The sequence below is a fragment of the Homarus americanus genome, unplaced genomic scaffold, assembly GCF_018991925.1.
Source record: "Homarus americanus isolate GMGI-L3 unplaced genomic scaffold, GMGI_Hamer_2.0 scaffold25013, whole genome shotgun sequence".
Taxonomy (NCBI): Eukaryota; Metazoa; Arthropoda; class Malacostraca; order Decapoda; family Nephropidae; genus Homarus; species Homarus americanus.
Window position 1 is genome coordinate 2274749 of NW_024722158.1, and position 20042 is coordinate 2294790.

Consider the following 20042-nt stretch of genomic DNA (forward strand, 5'->3'; position numbering starts at 1 on the left):
TTCTGCAATGCCAATAACATCTTTACAGACTCCCAGTTTGAATTTAGAGCTAGAAGGTCGACTGAGAGTGCTCTGCTATCCTTTACTAATGACATCTTTAATTCCTTTGATGACAGTCAGTTCACAGTCGGTATATTCTTGGACCTCTCTAAAGCCTTCGATACTGTCGACCATACCATCCTCCTTTCAAAACTTGAACATTACGGCATTAGGGGCCTGTCCCACAATTAGTTTACCTCATATCTGTCCAACAGGATGCAGTATGTCTGCTATAATAACCACCAATCTGATTCCTCGCCAATCTTGTATGGCGTCCCCCAAGGTTCCATTCTCGGTCCATTACTGTTTTTGTTGTACATAAACAACATACCGGTAGTCCACGCCAGCACACTCATAAAATACAACTTATTTGCAGTCGATAGTAATCTCAATGCCAGCAACTCAGACCTCCATTCCTTGATGAGAACTATGAACACTGAATTGGTTTAAGTCAGGACCTGGGTAATACGTAATAAACTGACCTTAAACCTTGAGAAAACCCACTACACGATCTTTCACAGAAGGAAAAACTTACCCCCAGACTTGGACCCCCTGTACCTTGGTAATACAGTCCTCAAACACGAACAAAATACGAAATTCCTCAGAGCTATTGTTGATGAGAAAATTAACTCGAGAAACCACATACAAGCCATTCACAGTAAAGTCAATAAACAGTGCGGTATCATGTATCACACTCGACAGTCACTCACTTTCACAGCGATGAAAGAAATCTATCATGATCTTGTTTACCAACACCTGATACACTGTCACACTCTATGGGGGCCTCTGGCTCTTCAAAAACACAATCTCTGGTTACTGCACAAAAGAGAGTTGTACGGATGATGACATACTTGAAAAAACAATACAGATCACACAAACGAAAAATTTGCTATATTGAAAATTTGAAAATTCGAAGATATTAACACCTACTGCTCTGCTCTCTTGTTTACAAATCTTTCAATCATTTGCTTGACAATAATTATTTCCAGTTCTGGAATAATCAGAGATACAACTTAAGACTCCAAGAGCTACTAAGACCACCCCCCCATGATGCGCTCCTCTCAGTCCCAGACCTCCATAAAATATCACGGTGTGAAGGTGTAGAGCAACTTACCCCCACCCATCCGAGCAAAGAGTATGCTCCCTTTCTTTAAATCATATCTTAAAAAATATCTATTGTCGAAGTATTAATACTTCTTGTAACACTTACTATATTTACAGTACCTGCTTTTATTGTACCATCAAAACCGTTTTATCGGAAATTATCATGTAAATAGATAAGTAATTACCATTGCACTAAACATAATTGCCAACTAGACATAATCCTGACAGCTCTGTCTCTTGTTCAACCTTATTACTGTACAACCCATGTTGTACTGCTCCCTCATTATACGTATGTTTTTCAATTCCAATGTAATTTATGTATATATATAAAAAAAAAGTAAATACAAAATAAATAAAATTGATAAATATTGGAATGATAACCGTGGTAATATTATGAGATGTTCTTTTTACCACTATGCTATTGTACTATTCCAGATGATACTAAATGTTACATAAAACTTCCTTGAGATAAATGTATAGTATATATCAGGTGTTAAAAAGAGAGCTCAGGTTCTCAACTGGCTCAGCCATGTTAATATTGTTATTATTATCCACTCTGTATCTGTGTTTTTCTGGCTAAATAAATTGTGTCAATTCAATTCAATTCAATGTATCAGTTCTGTAATATACCATTTGGCGTCACAAATGGAGTTGCTGTTTTTCAACGTTTGATGGACAAGCTTGTGGAAGAAGAAAAATTCAAGATTACTTTCCCATACTTGGACATTACAATTGCCGGACATACCAAGGCTGAACAGAATCTTCGGAAATTTCTCATAAGTTGCTGAGCGCAGAGACTAGTCACTCAATGAATCTAAATTCATAAAATCGGTATCCTCCATCAATGTTCTTGGCTCTTGTGTAGGGAAGTGGTATCATAATGCCAGACCCTGAGAGGATGTGTCTGCTCCAAGAATTGCCGCCACCCACAAACATAGGATCTCTGTGGAGGGCACTGGGAATGTTCGCCTATTATGCCAAATGGATCCCCATTTTCTCAGACATGATTCAACCTTTGGTAAGAAGTAAGACGTTCCCATTGGGCGATGCAGCTTTGACAGCATTTGAATTCTTAAAAAAGCTACTTGTGGATGCAACTCTACAATCTGTCAATGAGGACCTGTCATTTATAGTGGAGTGAGATGCCTCAGAAGTAGCTATTCAAGCAGTCTTGAACCAAGGTGGCTGTCCTGTTGCATTTATGTCCAAGATTTTGCAAGGTAGTGAGCTACATTACCCAGCTGTAGAGAAAGAGGCTACTGCCATTATAGAGGCAGTGTGCACATGGAGCCATTTCCTAGCCAGACGTCATTTTGTGCTGATCACTGATCAACCCTTTGTAGCATTTATGCTGGACAGCAGAAGGCGAACTAAAATAAAGAATAATAAAATACAAGAATGGAGGTTGGAGCTAGCATCCTTCAGCTACACCATATGGTATCGCCCTGGAAAGGAAAATGTGGCTTCTGATACGATGACCAGAGCATTTTGCTGTTCAACATTTCCTGCTTCTACTCTCACTAAAATCCACAATGGACTCTGTCATCCTGGAGTGACTCGGCTCCTACATTTTGAAAGATCAAAAATCCTCCCATACTCAATAGAAGATGTAAAAAGAACATGTGGATCTTGCAAAGTCTGCGCAGAATTGAAGCTCCAGTTCTACCGCCCATCGGAAGGGACACTCATAAAAGCTACTCAGCCTATGGAGCGACTCAGCATTGATTTCAAGGGGCCTCCACCATCAGCGACCCGTATTCCTTATATGTTTACAGCCGTTGAGGAGTACTCACGCTTCCCTTTTGCATTCCCATGCCCTAACATGCACACCATAACTGTGATCAAATGCCTTGAAACAATATTTAGCCTTTGTGGAATGCCCAACTTTATACACTTAGACAGAGGTACCTCCTTTATGTCCTTGGAGCTCAAGGCATATCTTTCTCAAAAGGGTGTCGCAACAAGCAGGATAACACCCTACCATCCCACAGGGAATGCGCAGGTCGAATGGTACAATGGTATCATATGGAAGGCTATTCGTCTAACACTAAAGTCACACGATCTAGTAGATCAACATTGGGAATTAGTGCTTCCAGATGCACTACACTCAATTAGATCACTTTTGTCTACTTCAACAAATACAACCCCACATGAGTGGTTTTGGGGATTTTCAACGACGCTCAACTCACGGTAGTTCACTACCATTATGACTTATGTCCCTTGGACCAGTGTTGCTTCGACGTTTTGTCCGGTCTAGCAAGAATGAACCTCTAGTACAGTAGACCAAGTTGAGCTCATTGATGTAAACCCAACATATGCTAGCATTAGGTATCCAGATAGACGCCAATCTACAGTATCTGTCCGTGATTTGGCCCCGTGTCCAACGAGTCTTACAACTCCTGTGAAGCAGCATGATGTCGAATCTGATCACAAGAATCAGCCCTCTCGAGTCCATGACAATGGGACGAGAATGATGGATTACCCTACTACACCAAGTATTCAAGGACTTGACTTGCCGTGTGAAATACCCAGTGAATGTTCCCCCTTCCCCGGTGACACCCAGGAGGTCTACTCCAGTACCAAAGCCTCCCACTCGTTATGGCTGGGATTAAGATCATGTATTGAAGTAAATTAATATCTTAATGAGCAGTAGGTATTTGAGTTATCTGCTGTGTTTACGTACTACCTGTATTAGTGCACATTTTCTAGGAGGGAAGAATGTGAGATTTTTAAAATATTAGGGAAAATATTGTAATATTATTTTGTTCTTGTTTGTAAGCATCAATTTAGTTTATTTCATTATTAGGAAAAACCACCATGTTATATTATGTTCACTGTTGTTTCCTCTTTGAATTGTTACAACATTTGCTTTTGTGTTATTTCAGATATATAATGAAATGAGTCAAGTAAAGCTTGGATGTACCAACCAAGTGTTTATTTACCACACTTAACATAAGAACATGAGAATGGAGGAAACTGCAGCGGGCCTATTGGCCCATACTGGGCAGTCCTGTTTACACCCAACCCCCATTGCTCATATAAGCATCCAACCTATGTTTGAAGCTATTCAGCGTATTCGAGTTAATGATGATATTTGGGAACCTGTTCCATTCATCCACTACTGTGTTTCCAAACCAGTGTTTACCTATTTCGTGCCTAAATCTAAATTTGTCTAATTTAAAACCATTGTTACGAGTTCGCTCCTGGTTGGATAGTTTGGGTACCTTTGTAATGTCCCTTTTGTTTAGCCCTGACTTCCATTTATACACCTCTATCAGGTCGCCCCTCGCTCTACGTCTCTCGAGGGAGTGCAAATTAAGATGCTTTAACCTGTCTCTATACTCAAGGTTCCTAATGCCCGGGATTAGTCTTGTCATTCTCCTCTGAATTCTTTCCAAGGATTCTATATCCATTCTGTAATACGGTGACCAGAACTGAACTGCGTAATCCAGGTGTGGTCTCACAAGCGCAAGATACAGTTTTAGGATGACCTCGCTAGTCTTGTAACTAACACTCCTTTGTATGAACCCAAGTACTTTATTAGCCTTGTTATGAGCAAAAACACATTGTTTACTTGTCTTAAGGTTCCTACTTATTATTACTCCTAAATCTCTCTCGCAGTCGGATTTCTCTATGTCATCGTTGTTCATCTGGTATCTGGTTTCCCTGTTTACATCTCCTATACTGAGCACTTTACATTTGTCCACATTGAACTTCATCTGCCATTTTTCAGACCATTCGAAAAATTTGTTTAGATCTTCCGGTACTTTTGCGGAGTCCTCGTCAGATTTAATAACACGTCCTATTTTAGTGTCATCAGCAAATTTACTTATGTTGCTGTCTATGCCGATATCTATGTCGTTTATGTATATAAAAAAATAATAATGGTCCAAGTACTGAGCCCTGGGGAACTCCACTAGTGACGTTGCTCCAATGGGACTTATTGCCATTAATGCTCACTCGCTGTTTCCTGTCCTGTAACCACGCCCTGATCCATTTAAGGATATTACCTTTGATGCCATGTGCTTCTACCTTTCTAATTAGTCTTTCGTGGGGGACTCTGTCGAAGGCTTTTCTAAAGTCGAGATATACCACATCATAATTGTGCCCTTCGTCCACCGATTCGAAAACTGATGAAAAGAATGTTAATAGATTAGTTAGACATGAACGCCTGCTTGTGAAGCAATGTTGGGAATCATTGATCAACTTGTGCTTCTCCAGGTGGTTTCGAATAGAGTTTAAAATGATTGATTCAAGTAATTTGCCTACTATTGATGTTAGGCTGATTGGGCGGTAGTTAGAGGATAGTGATCTATCCCCCTCTTGAAAATCGGTATTACATTTGCTATCCTCCAGGATTCTGGTACTACACCTGTATTTAAGGACATGTTAAACAACTTTGCTAAGGGCTTACTAAGCTCTTCCTTACATTCCTTTAATACTCTGGCAAATATCTCATCGGGACCAGGTGACTTATTAGGCTTTAGTTTATCTATTTGCTTACTAACATCGCTACTAGTCACTACTATCTCGCTTAAGTTGTTTTCTTCACTATCTCTGAATAGAGTCGGTGCCTCAGGAATCATGTTTACATTTTCGGTGGTGAAAACTGTTGAAAAATATTTATTCAAATTATTGCTCATTTCTCCATCGTTGTCAGTGAGCTCGCCGGTATCTGATCTGACCGTATTGGTCCAATCTCTTCTCGTGTTTTAGTTTGATACATTTGGTAGAATCCTTTGGGGTTTGTCTTCACCTCCCTTGCTATCCTTACCTCATTATTCCTCTTGGCTTTCTTTATCTTGGTTTTAACCCTACTCGCCAAGACCTTATAATAATCCTGGAGGTAAATTTCGCCATGATTTATCCTTCTATTGTACCTATAGCCGTCCTTTGGCCAATCATGTTCTTTAAATAATTATTTATCCATTTAGGGTCATTGTTGTCTGATCTGAGTTTTTTGTATGGTATGTTCTGCCTTTGTGCATTAAGTAACTCATTATTTAAATTGTCGTGGAACTCGGCAATCTCAGATCTCGTTTTCAGGTCGGTGTCATCTGTCAGGTTCACGGCCAAGCGCGTCACCCCTTCTCTCAGCTGCCTCTTTAAACTGTCAAAGTTTGCCCTTCTGAAATCTGGTACTTTAGTGGAATTTTCTTTATGTCGGCCCTGAAAATCTAACTGGAATCTAATTTCTTTGTGATAGCTGTTTGCAAGTTCGTTCCCTACCTCGACATTGCTAATGAGGTTTTCTCTGTTCGACAGAACTAAATCGAGTATATTATTACCCCGTGTGGGTTCGGTTATATGTTGACTTAGGAAACAGTCCTGGATCGTTTCGAGAAAATCCTCTGATTCTGAGTTACCCGTAAGGTCAGTCCAATCTATTTGGCTAAGGTTAAAGTCGCCTACTATACAGACCTTGTTGTGTATGGAAGCCCTGCGCATTTCATCCCAGATAAGTCTCTCACTGACTCTATCAAGATTGGGAGGTCTATATATTATTCCTGTGATTAAGTATAGCAATGTTATGTACAATGTGGAAGCTGTGATGTTTCTACTACAAGGATTGTAAGTGTTTTAGTTCCTATGAATATACAGTATATTGCAATAAGCTAGTCGCAGAGAAATGACGCTATTTTTGTCTCATTTTATCTTCTTTAAAAAAAGGAAGGATGTTACAATATGCTATTGTAATGTGCTACATTATTACAAATTGAATGTTGAAAGATGTATACTGTTAATTTTTGAAAGATGTTACCCCAAAGTGTATCTGCTATTGTAACAACAGGATTACACATACCACTGCAGTGGCGTATAACGTGTGAGTGCGGCTCTTTTATTCCTTTATAATATATTTACTATGTCCTCTCATTCCTTTTATAATATTTACTATGACAATGTTCTTGAGTTTGAAATGCATATTTATAAGAGTAACTTTCAAGCATCTGGGGGAAAAAAAGATTATCCAGCACACTTAAGTCCCAATGCATTCCGATATCTGAGCTTATACAGTACTGTATGTTGAGTTAGAGAGCACAGAATAACATGGTAACATCAACAGCCTACCGGTTTTGGTTCACAGGCCTGATGCCATCGACCAGACTGTACAGCAGTAAAATGAATATGGTATAACAAGTCATCAGAGAAAGGAATTTACCGTGATGAGCAGAAGGATGTAGATGGTGTTGTAGAGATAAAAACAGCAGAGGATAAATATCACACTCCAAGGCAGTATCATGAAGTGGGGGCTGTTGGGGTAGTCAGGACCAGGACCATACATAAGAGCCGCTGGCAGAAAGAAAAAGAAAACCAAAAATAAATGTTTAACTAATAACAATAATAATAACAACTATTATTATTATTATTATCATCATCATCATTGTTATTATTATTATTAATATTAATATTATTATTATTATTATTATTATTATTATTATTATTATTATTATTATTATTATCAATAACACAAATAGAAATAATTATAACAATGAAATTAAAACAATGTAACTCGGAATTACCCAACTGGTGACCCTTGCCCAGTGAGGAAGGGGGCAGTGAGGAAGGGCAAAGGTATGAGAGCATACTGAAGGGTAATAATTCCTATATTTCTTCAAACAAGTTCACATAGATGTATAAAATCAAGGGCAGTCAATATATATTATTTTCGTCCCGCTCAATGTTTTGAAGTATTTAAGTTCTGTCACAAGAGGTCTCAGGGCTACAGTATGTCAGTCAACTTAGTGCACGAGAAGAACATAATGTCAGTGTGGTTAAAACAACGCACAGTTATTGCCTATCGGCATTCATTATTCAGTAAAGGCTATGTATGGTGATGATTGTGTAGACAGTCAGTGGAATAGTCACAAAAATTCCCACGGACTAAAGGAAAGTTAAACCCCATGCGTGTGCTGTAAAACTGTTTTATGGAGTGTTAGTGGTGTTGTCCACTACACTGAAACTCTGGAGAGATTAAGGGTATGGATATGAAGCGTCGGACCGATATTCAGCCTCCAGCATGACAATACTGACCTCACACGAATGCACTAAGGACTGAAACAATTCGCCGCCTTGGTTTTTCTGTCTTGGACCATCACCATACAGCCCAAACCTGACTCTACCAGATTTATCTTATTCCCCAAACTAAGGAGCATCATGGAGAACAAATTTCTCTTTGGACAATATAATCAAGACGGCTATGAGGAATTGATTCCGTCAACAAGACACACAGTTCTTCTTTCCTGATGATCTCAATAAAGTTCAGTGTACAGTAGGCATCTGTTTTTGTTTCATTTTGATATCTAATCCCTTTTCAGAATTGTAAACTAGGAAGTCTTTATTTTCAGCACTCCCTTGCAGAATTGAGAATTGATTACCTTATAAAATTAAAAAAAAACATGGTTCAGTATCTACCGCACAACTGTTGAACTGTCCTACTATATTGGAAAACACTTATTCCTCTTTCGGCTATTAAAAATAAATGTTGAAAATCTTTTTGTAGGATCCCCTGAAGATGAGTCTCCAGCTTATTTTCCTTGAAGATTGATTATTTTAATGCTAACGGACCTGAATCTAATCCAGCTTAGCATAATGTAACTTAACTTAATCTAATCCAATTTAACCTAGCATTGGGGCATTTAATCACCAGGTGAAATAAGTTGGGGGCGAATTTTTAGAAGATCTATTTATTTTCATTTTTCCTTCAGTAAGATTAACACTATTTTGACTTCTGTGTCTGTTATATTCGAAAATTTTATTTAAATTATTCTTAAAAATAGGACCAACTTACAATAATAGGTAAGCGTGAAAGTCACAGCTGAGGCAACACACATTACAAGCTGTGGAGAGAATCATTGATGAGTTAGTAATTAAGGAAGTGAAAAGTAAATAAACAGATACATGAAAGACCATACTAACTTTATACGACAATAGGAATCATTAAGTACTTGGTAAGCATACAGATTAATACATTATGTACAGTATGTCAGCTGTTGGTAACAGTCTTTCAACTTAACCATTACAGCTATGAACATTAAAGACACAACACTCACACAAAGATGGCTCAGAAGACAAGAGATAAAGTGGCCACATGACTGAAGAATTAAACCAAGGGGCCCTAAGGGCGAATGACTTTGAGAGCGGCTACCAAGTTGAAGGATTTCAGAATGGTGGTATAGAGAGTGAATGACAAGTAGACAGGATTCACTAATGTGGCCACAAGATTGACCGACTCACACGAGAGGGCAAAGTTCACAAAATATTATTAGTTACAGAAGAGAAGAGGAGTTACAGAAGAGTGGAACAGGAATAGAGGTAGGGAGGCAGACTAAAAGAGGGACTCACAACGTTGATGATGCCAAGAGTGAGGGTGGCGATGTAAACACATCGGGTGGAGCAACACATCTTCTCTATCCCCAAACTTATCACTTCAGAAGAGTACTAGTCTGAAAAAGTGGAATTAAAAAAGACGAAATTTCACAATACTGGTATGTCGTATGAATATGTTCCTGGAAAACACAAATTTAGCCATGCTATGCCATTCAAGGAGTGGATAAGTACTTGGCGACTGAAACTAGTTCTATTTGAGGGTTTTTTCTCTTAGATATTTATTAACTATAAAAGTACAGGGCAGAGTAAAATTTACACAATTTACTTGAGAAACACTCAAAAGATCCTTAACCCTAGAGGAGTTATGTCGATTTCTTGGGACACGACAGGTCATGCCAGGTTAGAGACAGGTCATGCCGGGTCACACTAACACTACCAGGGGAAAAAAATTGTCTAATCACAATAATTTGTAATAAAATTGGTGGACATATAGAATAAACAATGCTTAATATAACTGGTACAAAAGTATTTAAATATGAAAAACGAAGACAATACACTTTAGTTTTTGGCAATTTGTGGAAAAAATTTTGGCATCTCTAAGAATATTTTAATATAATTAGAATATTATAAAACAAATACAGGTAATTGATTGTTAATAAAACTTATATGAATTCCTGAAATAAAAACATGGTTTTATAAAAATAATTTTACTAAATTAAACCAAAGAAAGGCGATATTGATTTTGTATAAAAGGATTAAGCTACTGTAAGTGATTAAATCAAAAGTCTTCAGACAACACATCTCTTATTCCGAAAAAGTTTGACCTCTCAGCTTTCTGAAGCCTCAGGTCCAGTAAACTGTGAGGGCAAATTTTTTGAGGAGTGAGAGTTGTGAACTCTTGGAACAATCTACCAGAAAGTGTTGTGACGGCACCGAGTGTGAGCTGTTTCAAGACCAGACTTAATCAACGCTGGAGCAGGTTCAGATACATTCAGGAGCCAGTACATGCCCAGTACTTGCCAACAGTACGTAACAGAGACGTGACCGATCGCCCAAGCGAATAATGAGCCAATCAGAGGTGAAGAGGATAAAAGAAAAAAAACATCTGTAAGGGCTGTAACAAGCAGGTAGGTTGTCTGCCACTTGTTTGCTTGTTCCCTGCCCCACTAGGGGGGAAGACGGAGGTGAGAAGGCCGCTGTTGTCCTGTCGCCGGGGGAGACACGATCCAGCCTTCACCACAGCTGTTACTTCACCCTGCTGTTTATTCCAACTCTAGTTGCGTACTCCTCGGAGGTTCCTGGGGCTCGTGGGCTGATTCCCCGGTCCTTCACTATTCGGCTGTCAACTCCGGTCATCTACTCCAATTACTGCCGCGGCTGCCACGTGATCATCACTTCCTCTAAGCCCTATCCACTGTCCGTGCCTTGGCATCTCTCTTGTGTGGCAAGACATCGCCCACCAGTGCCGGCACCAAGGGAGGAAGCTGCCCTGGACCTTCCCCCTGAAAGCGGATCACTGCATTACCAGAACAGTCTACAGAGCTGGTGAAAAGGAAGATTCATCTGCAGCTGTAGGAAATACCTGTGTCAGGGCTGTAAAAAGCAGGGTGATTGCCCACCGCTTGTTTGCTTGTTCGCGACCCCCAGTAGGGGGGGGGGGGTAGACGGAGGTGAGAACGTTGCTGCTGGCTCGTCGAACACCAGACACTACCCAGCCATCAACACAGCTGTACTTGCACCTCGCTGTTCGTTCAAATTCTGGTTGTGTTCTCATCTGAGGTCCTGGACTCTTGGGCTGATTCCCCAGACCTTTTCGATTTGACTTTCAATCGCCAGACACCTACCCTAGCTACTACCATGGCTGCCACGTCATCGCCACTTCCTCCACGCCATATCCACTGTCCGTGCCCTGGCATCTCTCCTGTGTAGCAAGACATCGCCTGCCGGCACCAAGTGAGGAAGCTGCCTTAACCTCGCCCCCTGAGAATGGATCACTGTTTTACGGAACCCTCCACTGGGCCACCGTCATAGGAAATATTCTGTGTTTGATTCTCGTAATTATTGTCTCCATTAATTGTTTGACTCCCGTTAATTGTTTGACTCCCGTTAATTTTTTGACTTCCTTAATTGTTGACTCCATTAATTGTTTGATTCCCTTAATTGTTTGACTCCATTAATTGTTTGTTTGATATTTGTGTGAGTGGTGCCAGTTTTTTGTTATTTCATAGTAAAGAGATGTCAATCTCTAACGGTTGTTTATCTCTCGGAAAACCATGGTTCTTGACTTTCCTTTTATAAAATCCTGATTAGGCTGGCAAGGGATTTCTCCCAAGTCCCAGGACTTTACAACCTGTACTTTGTTTTAGTGATTGTTTTTTTTAAGTAATTATTTGACTTCAGGGCTGTTTATTTAGTATTTGTGTGAGTGGTGTCAGAGTTAAATTTTTGTGATTATTTTCTTAGCAAAGAGCTGTCCTCTCTAACGGTTGTTTATTACCCCTTGGAAACCCATGGTTCTTGACTTTCCTTTGATAAGATCCTGATAAGGCTGGCCTTTACAACATCAATTGCCTCTTTCTTTTTCTGAATCCTCATTCATCCCCCTAGTACCCTCCTCCCCTGAATCCATCAGTGATAACTGATAACCTATAAAAGGTGCTAATGATGTTATGCCAATGAGGAAATTATAACCCCTCTCCTACATATTATTCTGTAATCACACTTGATTGCATTAGTAGGTGACTGACTTTCTCAACATCGAAAAATGGCAGTGTACACACTGGCATGCACAACATCTGTTGGTAAGCAAAGAGACTAATTTTGGTGGTTCAGACACCGACCTTTGGAACTTCACTGACAGGGAACTTTACCAAAATTCTCTGTCATGGACTGTACAGTACAGCATCTCAAAAAAGTACATGCTGGGATGGGTTTGATGACTTCCAAAACAATGAATGTAGTCTCGTTCAAAATTCTTCGAACACTGCTGGAGGCAGCTGGCAACTCAAGGCCGTTTGTTTACTATAGTACGTAGTAAAAATTATGAATAAATGTAAAAGTGATCGGTGATTGGTTACTTAGTTCCCCGTTGCTTAATTTAATGGTTGGGCTTTGTTGTTTCAGATTATATTATACTACGCATTATAGCAAACAAACGGCTTTAGCCTTAAGTTGCCAGCTGTTCCCAGCAGTGTTCGAAGAATCTTGAACGAGACTGTACATCAACCCTATATAGGTGTTGTACAAGACCGCTTAATCGACCTGAAAAAATATGATTCAGTATTGTCGGACTTTTCTCAAGGAACTTGCAAGAGGGGTGTGGTTATCTATGCTAGGCAAGACCTTAGAGCCAGCCAGGTGAGGGTACAGGGAGAGGACATTTTTGAAGAATCGAAGTGGTGTAAAATTAAACTAAAGGGGAGACTTAGTCATTGTCTGGTGTATCTACAGATCCCCAAACCATAATGTTATAAACCAAAAGAATTTAAGAATCTTAATTGACAAGGCAACGAGGCTCAACCCTAGCCAACTCCTTGCCATGGGGAACTTTAACTATGGAGACATCGACTGGAGAAATGAGTCCACGCCAAATGACTTAAATAACCCCGCTACTTTTTTTTGTAGAAACTCTTGAGGGAAGCAAACACGCAAACCGCTGGACTTCATTATAAGTAATAAGGAGGGTATGATGACCAACCTGGAACACCTAGTCCCTGTTTGCACCATTCACCATGTGACGTTGTCCTTCAGATTTAACTGTTACTTGTCTATGACAAAACCAAGCCAAGGTTCAAATATTACAAGGGTAATTACGACAGGATGAGGGAGGAAATGAGGGATATCCACTGCCCGACTCACTTAGGTATAAGAATGTAGATACCACGCCGACTATAATAGCCAGTAAAGTGAACCATTTGACTGATAAATATATACCCAAAACCAAACCCAGTGCCTCCAGGAATACAAGGAGACCGCTAAACATGAACCATGCGGCGGTCGGCAAAGTTAAGAAGAAAACTCAGAATTTCGAGAAATGGGTTAAGGGAGATATGCAATATCCAGGAACCAAGCAAAATCAGAGTGTAGAAGGGCTGAAAAGGAAATCCAGAGGCTGATTACAAGCGAGGTCAAGTCAAATCCAAAGGCTTTTTACCGCTATACAAAGTCGAAATTAAAAACGTGAGTAGGAGTATCAGACCTGAGGCTTGAAGATGATAGTTACGCAGATTCTGACCAGGATGAAATGGAGCGTTGAACAGTTTCTTTTCCTCTGTGTTCTCAAGGGAGCATGCGAACAATCTTCCTGCATTTCAGGACAGATAGTTTGTCGCAGCATTTACACACATTGTTCACAAAAGAGGTAATAAGAAAGAAATTGTCAAAACTAAAGGTACATAAGAGACACGGCCCTGACATGGTGCATCCCAAACTGCTAAGAGAGTTGTGCAATGACTTTGCTGAGCCCCTAAGATCCGGTTCTGTAAATACCTGGATGAGCAAAAGGTCCCCAGTGATTGGAAAATGTTTTTTGTGATTCCAACATTCAAGCAAGAGCAATCTTCACCCTAGATAATTATAGACCAGTAAGCCTGACCAGCATAGTACGTAAAGTACTAGAGAGCTTTATAACAGATGCCATGAAAGAGCATCTACTACAAAACAACCTTGTAAAGGACTGCCAACACGTATTTATGCCGGGACTCTCATAAATCTTAGCAGCCATTTCTTCGACCACTCTTGCAGCTCAAAAAGATCTTTCTGCAGCTCTTCACAGTCTGCTTGTTTCTTAATTTCCCTGAATAACTTGACGTCCACAAATATTTGTATGGAGGAATGTATAGCTTCAGGCATGTCATTTATGAAACAACAACAATGGACCCAGTACGCTGCCCTGTGGCATCCCGCTTGTCATGGGTACACATGACGATTTCGTACCATTACATAATCACCAAACACTGCTTGCGATCATAAGAAAGTCCCCAATCCACACTAGGAGACTTCCCCGAATCCTTGCACCCTTGTGATCACGGTTATTTGTATTAAACACAATTGTTTTAAATAACTTCTGGAACTCTTAAAGTGGCAGGGCTGATGTAAACACTTCTTGTGAATTTTCTTTATTGTTGAAGCGTCTATATACACAGTATTTAGTTTTGGAAAGAATGTATTGTGAATTCTCTCAAGGGGAAGTGTTTTAGGTATACCTGTATGGGAACACTTTAGGTTAGGTGTTCTCCCCTTAACTAGTAGTAAGAATTTGCCCTCTCCTCTGAGGAGGAGAGGAGCGTCAGGTGGGATGTTGTGATTAGTCAGGTGTCCTCGCCTGACTCCTGAGAGTGTTACTTGCTCAGCGTGTATAACGTGAATAACTACCGAGTCTTTGTTGAAAAACTTAGTGAATGAATCAGTGTTATCCATTTAGGTGAATATTTATATACAGGTTGACAACCCTTCATCCGAAATTCCAAAACCGAAAGCTCTGAAGACCGAAAGTTTTTTTTTTTTAAATAGATTAGTCAACCCAGGCATAGATCACTGACTCACATCAGGCCTGGGGGCAAAATGTAATTGTAATAGTAATAATAATTATAATAATAATAATTATTCATAGTAAATAAATTTTTAATAAAATGCACCAAATGAAAATAATATGATAACATTAATAATAATATGTAATAATAAAATTAATAAAAATAACAATAATACAGTACTGTAATAATAAAATAATATTAATAATAATAAAGAAATACATGAATGAAAAAAACATCAAAAGTGAGAAACACGACCTAGACCTATGAATTATTATTATTTTTATTATTATATTTTCGCCCATGCCCTGATGTGGGTCAGTGTTCTATGCCCGGTGGGCTATTACACATAAAAAAAAACTAACCATTCTGAAACCGAGTGGTTCCAAAATCCGAAATTCCTCTGGCCCCAAGGATTTCGGATAAGGGATTGTCAACCTGTAATACAAATGTGCTGTTACACCCTTCCAGTTTAATTCTCAGCCTTTCATGGAGTACGCTGTTGAAAGCCTTAGCAAAATCTAGGTATGCATTGTCGATATTGCTGCCCTGTTCCTCTCTTTTCGTCTCTATGTTACTTCTTCCTTATGATCTGCAAACGCCTCAGATACTTTGGTTATACAGTCAGGGCAATACCAGCAACAGCCTCCATACTTTACCACATTATGCAACGTCCGTGACGCTGTTAAGTTCACCCACACCATCCACCCCGAGACGTCCCCTTGCAGTAATTGCAACGGACAGTTGCGGTGCTTAGAGATTGCATGGTCATTTTTTTTTATTAAGAACATTAGTAAGGGTCACTGCCTTATGACCGGAACATTGTGATTTAGGGACTTGATATCACTCTCCTCTACTGTATATATTAGCCTTGTCAAGTATATACAATATATATATATATATATATATATATATATATATATATATATATATATATATATATATATATATATATATATATATATATATATGTTGTTAACTACAAGGAAAACACGAAGTCCCAAGCTTTTGTGATTCACATCTTCAGGGTGAGTACAGACTAAAATAGAAATGCAGAAATATATATACAGAGGAGGGGACAACAAGTCCACAGAGGTCAAGTATAGGTAATGATCCTACTAATCTTTACAAAAGCACCGCAGCGGTCGGTAGTCAGGTCAGAGGGAAAACTGACCCAACCTTTTCACCTGGTTACAAATCTTCTTAGTTACAAAATTGTCCAATTTGTACATACCATTACTCAAATTCATGTTAATGGATTCGGTATGTTTAATGAGACTAGATTCTATAATGTTCCTACTGTCAATTGAATTACAAGGTAATATTGAGGAAGCATTATCCCAGTCAATGCAATGTTTATTATCCCTCAAATGAACGAACAGAGCATTGGATTCCTGGCCTGTCCTAACACTATATTTATGTTGTTTAAGTCTAGTTACAAGATCTTTACCTGTCTGGCCTAAGTAAAACATATTACATTTCCTTGCAAGGGATTTTATAAATGACCTCTGTGGACTTGTTGTCACCCTCCTCTGTATATATGTATATAACTTGTTCTGCATTTCTATTTTAGTCTGTACTCACCCCTGAAGATGTGAATTACACAAAAGCGCTTGGGGACTTCGTGTTTTTTCCTTGGGTTATCAGCATATATCTGGATCACGCGCACCTACAGTGATTTATTTGCATATATATATATATATATATATATGTATGTATGTGTGTGTGTGTGTGTATATGTATGTGTGTGTGTGTGTGTGTGTGTGTGTGTGTGTGTGTGTGTGTGTGTGTGGCTTCAAAAGGAAATAACAGTGACGAGGAAGACGACTATAACTGATGACGAGCGTGAGCAACCGTCTACAAGCAAGAGGCGTACAATTACTCATACTCAAAAGTTTCGTTATGAGTGGCTGCAGAGCAAGGACTTCAGGACAGGGCCGTCGTCAGGGGAGGGCTTCGGGGCTTTAGCCCCAAATGTTTTTTGTCTAGCCCCGAATCGTTTCAAGAATAAATTATGTTTTAAATTCAGGATTTACTTCCATCCATATCAAATGAATTTTATATAAGTGTCCTTAATTTATCAATAACTACTCCTGATGAGTACTGCTGTTACACAGTGCTTTGAGGAGATTGGAACAGCCATAGTAGTGGGTCTTAGAGCAAAACTGTGCAGGTCCAGAGCTTGCTTTCCACCACAGAGGGATTCCATAAATTTCTTCAAAGGGAAATAGTGGACTTAACCCAAGCACTGCAATTCAAAGGTGATATCAATGACACACCGAGAGAAAATGCACTGATGAAATGGCTGAAGATCTACACATGAAAGCAAAAGCCATACGTGAAACTAAGCACATCCAGGAACTGAGGGGTCCAAGACACAAACAAAAGAAGATGGAGGAGTATGTGGTGGAACAAGTTCCAACCTCGGCAATGCAGAACTTCTGAAAAGGAACTTGTATTTTCCCTGCCTTGATGAATGAGCTTGACCACCGATTTACTGGTGTGGGAGCTGATCTCATGAAAGGTATCCAGGTTTGTCACCCAGCCTCTGCGACTTTCCTCTCTGAAGAGTTCTTAAGAAAAGTTGCTATAAACTACAAAATCCAGATGAAATCAGAGGAAATTCTGGTTGCTAAGAATTTTCTAGCTAGGAAAAAGGAGACAAGTACCACTCCTGACATGCTCAGTGTATACAGGTTGCTCGATTATGATATGTTTCCAACTCTGAAAGCCATCTTTCATGTGACACTGACCATTCCTGTCAGCAGCTGCAGCTGTGAGCAATCTTTCAGTGCCTTGAGATATCTACGCACATGGTTAATGAGCACCATGGGACAGGACAGACTCAATCACCTGGCAGTTCTGTCCATTGAAAAGAATACACTGGATGGCATTGAACATATGAAGTCATCAACAGATTTGCTCCCCCCTCCAAAAAACTAAAGGTGTGCCTGGTGTGGTAAACAGTGATGAAGTTTGTGAAGGGATCGAACATGTCAAATTTACTTTTGCAACATTTAATGCATTAACTAATGTTAACACCCAATCAGCATGCTCACATGTCTCATTACACTGGTAACATACTACACACACAAACACAGGCACTCCAACAAAACAATAACAATCTACACGCATTAATCACCATATACAGCACACAAGTTACACAAACTTAACACACATTGGCCTACTATTTACATTATACACATCCCAGGAATTGTCTAAAAAATCTATTTAATATTTTTTTTTTTTTGCTGTATTTTAGACCGTTTGGTTTCATCTTTTAACTGCCTTCAGATGGCAGAAAATGTTGTCAAAGACAATGTAAATTCAAAAAAATCCAATGGTACCAGGCCCCCCGGACCCCCCAAAAAACTTGCGCCTTCGGCTCTCTTGGTTTTATAGAACTCATGGCTAAGCCCCCAATGTCCTGAAGGTCTAGCAACGGCCCTGCTCTGGAGCTGGCTAACACCACCGGCACAGGAAAGTACCAAACCTTAGTGTTCAATTCACTCAACTACAGTTCAGTGCAGCATATCAGGATTAGAGACACAGCAAAAGTGCATCACACAAAAGATTAAGCAGTGTAGGCCCATCTCAAAAGAGGATTGTTAATCTTTTTCAGACAAATATTCAGAGCCAAAAGTATTCCATGTTAACAGAATCGTGTTTGTGCGTTTATAGCTAAACATAATTAGCCATTTACCATTTCACAGCCTTTAGTTGATCTCATTAAAGCCACTAGCCCTAAAAATTGAATGGAAACTATGAAATTACAGCAACTAGTAATGTCTCAACCAAATGTACAAATATCTTGAGGTAGGTATTAGGACTTTATTTCTCTAGAGATCTAGTCAATCGGTTAAAAGAAGCCAAATTCAGCAGTATCCCGGATGAAACCACAGATGTTAGCACTGAAAACCAATTGGCAATTTGTGTTTCTTATTTTAATTATGAGAAGTGCGAAGTAGTAAACTCTTTTTACTAAATGGTGTCTAAAGAAAAATGTGATGCAGAATCTCTGTATGGTGCAATCAAAATGTCCTTTGAAGGAAAGAAGATTCCTCTAGATAACATAATAGGATTTTCCTCTGACACATATAACGTTATGTTCGGAGAACATAAAAGTGTGACTTCTCTAATAAAAGCAGATCTGCCTCACATACTTTCTGTTAAATGTAACTGTCATATGAAGCATTTGTGTGAATCACATGCATGCCTAAAACTCTCAACTTCTTTAAAAGATTTGTGTAGAAATGTATACTCTCACTTCAGTAGATCAAGTTTACGTAGGCATGAATTAAAGAATTTTAACACTTTCTTGATATATCTCCTCACGAACTTTTGAGTGTTGGGCAGACACGATGGTTGTCCCTGGAAACGTGTCTCAGTAGATTTTTAGAACAATGGGAAGCTTTGAAGCTGTATTTCACAGCAATCATCAGTGCAAGGCGAGATCCATCATATGTAACGGAAAGTATTCTCACTAACCTGAACAATCCATTCATTAAAGCTCATTTGCAATTTATGCAAGTACGGTTGCATAGGACAAATGAGTTGAATAAGTTGTTTCAGAGTGACAAACCTATGCTTCAATATTTGCATGGTTATGTTAAAAAATGTTATATGAGATCTTAAGTGATTTCATCAGTCTTAAACACGTAAGAGATAGTGACCCTTTTGCCATTGACGTTCATAATGTAGAGTGGCCAGTAAGCAAGTATTGATACTACCGAACACTTTCACAATCTGCCATTAGTAATGACTAATGTCAGGCATTCTTAATTGAATTAGTGGTGGGTTAAGGTGAAAGAGACTTACAGGGTACTTGTAAGCCCGGACCTATGGCCTAGAAAATAGTGCGTTAATGTTCGATATAAGGCAAACAGAGTATTAGGTTTTATATCTAGAAGTGTAAGTAATAAGAGTAAAGAGGCCTTATTGCAACTACATCTTGCGCTAGTCAGGCCGCACCTCGATTATGCGGTTCAGTTCTGGTGCCCTTATTATAGAATTAATATCAATTCACTGGAGTCGGTGCAGCGA

The 20042-nt window shown here is 39.3% G+C and overlaps 1 protein-coding gene across 3 annotated transcripts in view; it reads right to left on the reverse strand.

The window, feature by feature from the left end:
• Nucleotides 1-20042, reverse strand: part of LOC121862085 — a 74642-nt gene that overhangs the window by 53273 nt on the left and 1327 nt on the right. The window contains exons 2-4 of one of the 3 annotated variants that reach the window (XM_042360026.1): nucleotides 9487-9582; nucleotides 8933-8981; nucleotides 7304-7434 (exon numbers count right to left, since the gene is read on the reverse strand). In XM_042360026.1, the coding sequence (XP_042215960.1) occupies nucleotides 7304-7434; nucleotides 8933-8981; nucleotides 9487-9546 (240 nt within the window). In that variant the 5' untranslated portion in view covers nucleotides 9547-9582. Of the gene's footprint in view, nucleotides 1-7303; nucleotides 7435-8932; nucleotides 8982-9486; nucleotides 9588-20042 lie in introns of all 3 variants that reach the window. The other 2 variants (XM_042360024.1, XM_042360027.1) reach the window with 2 other exon arrangements.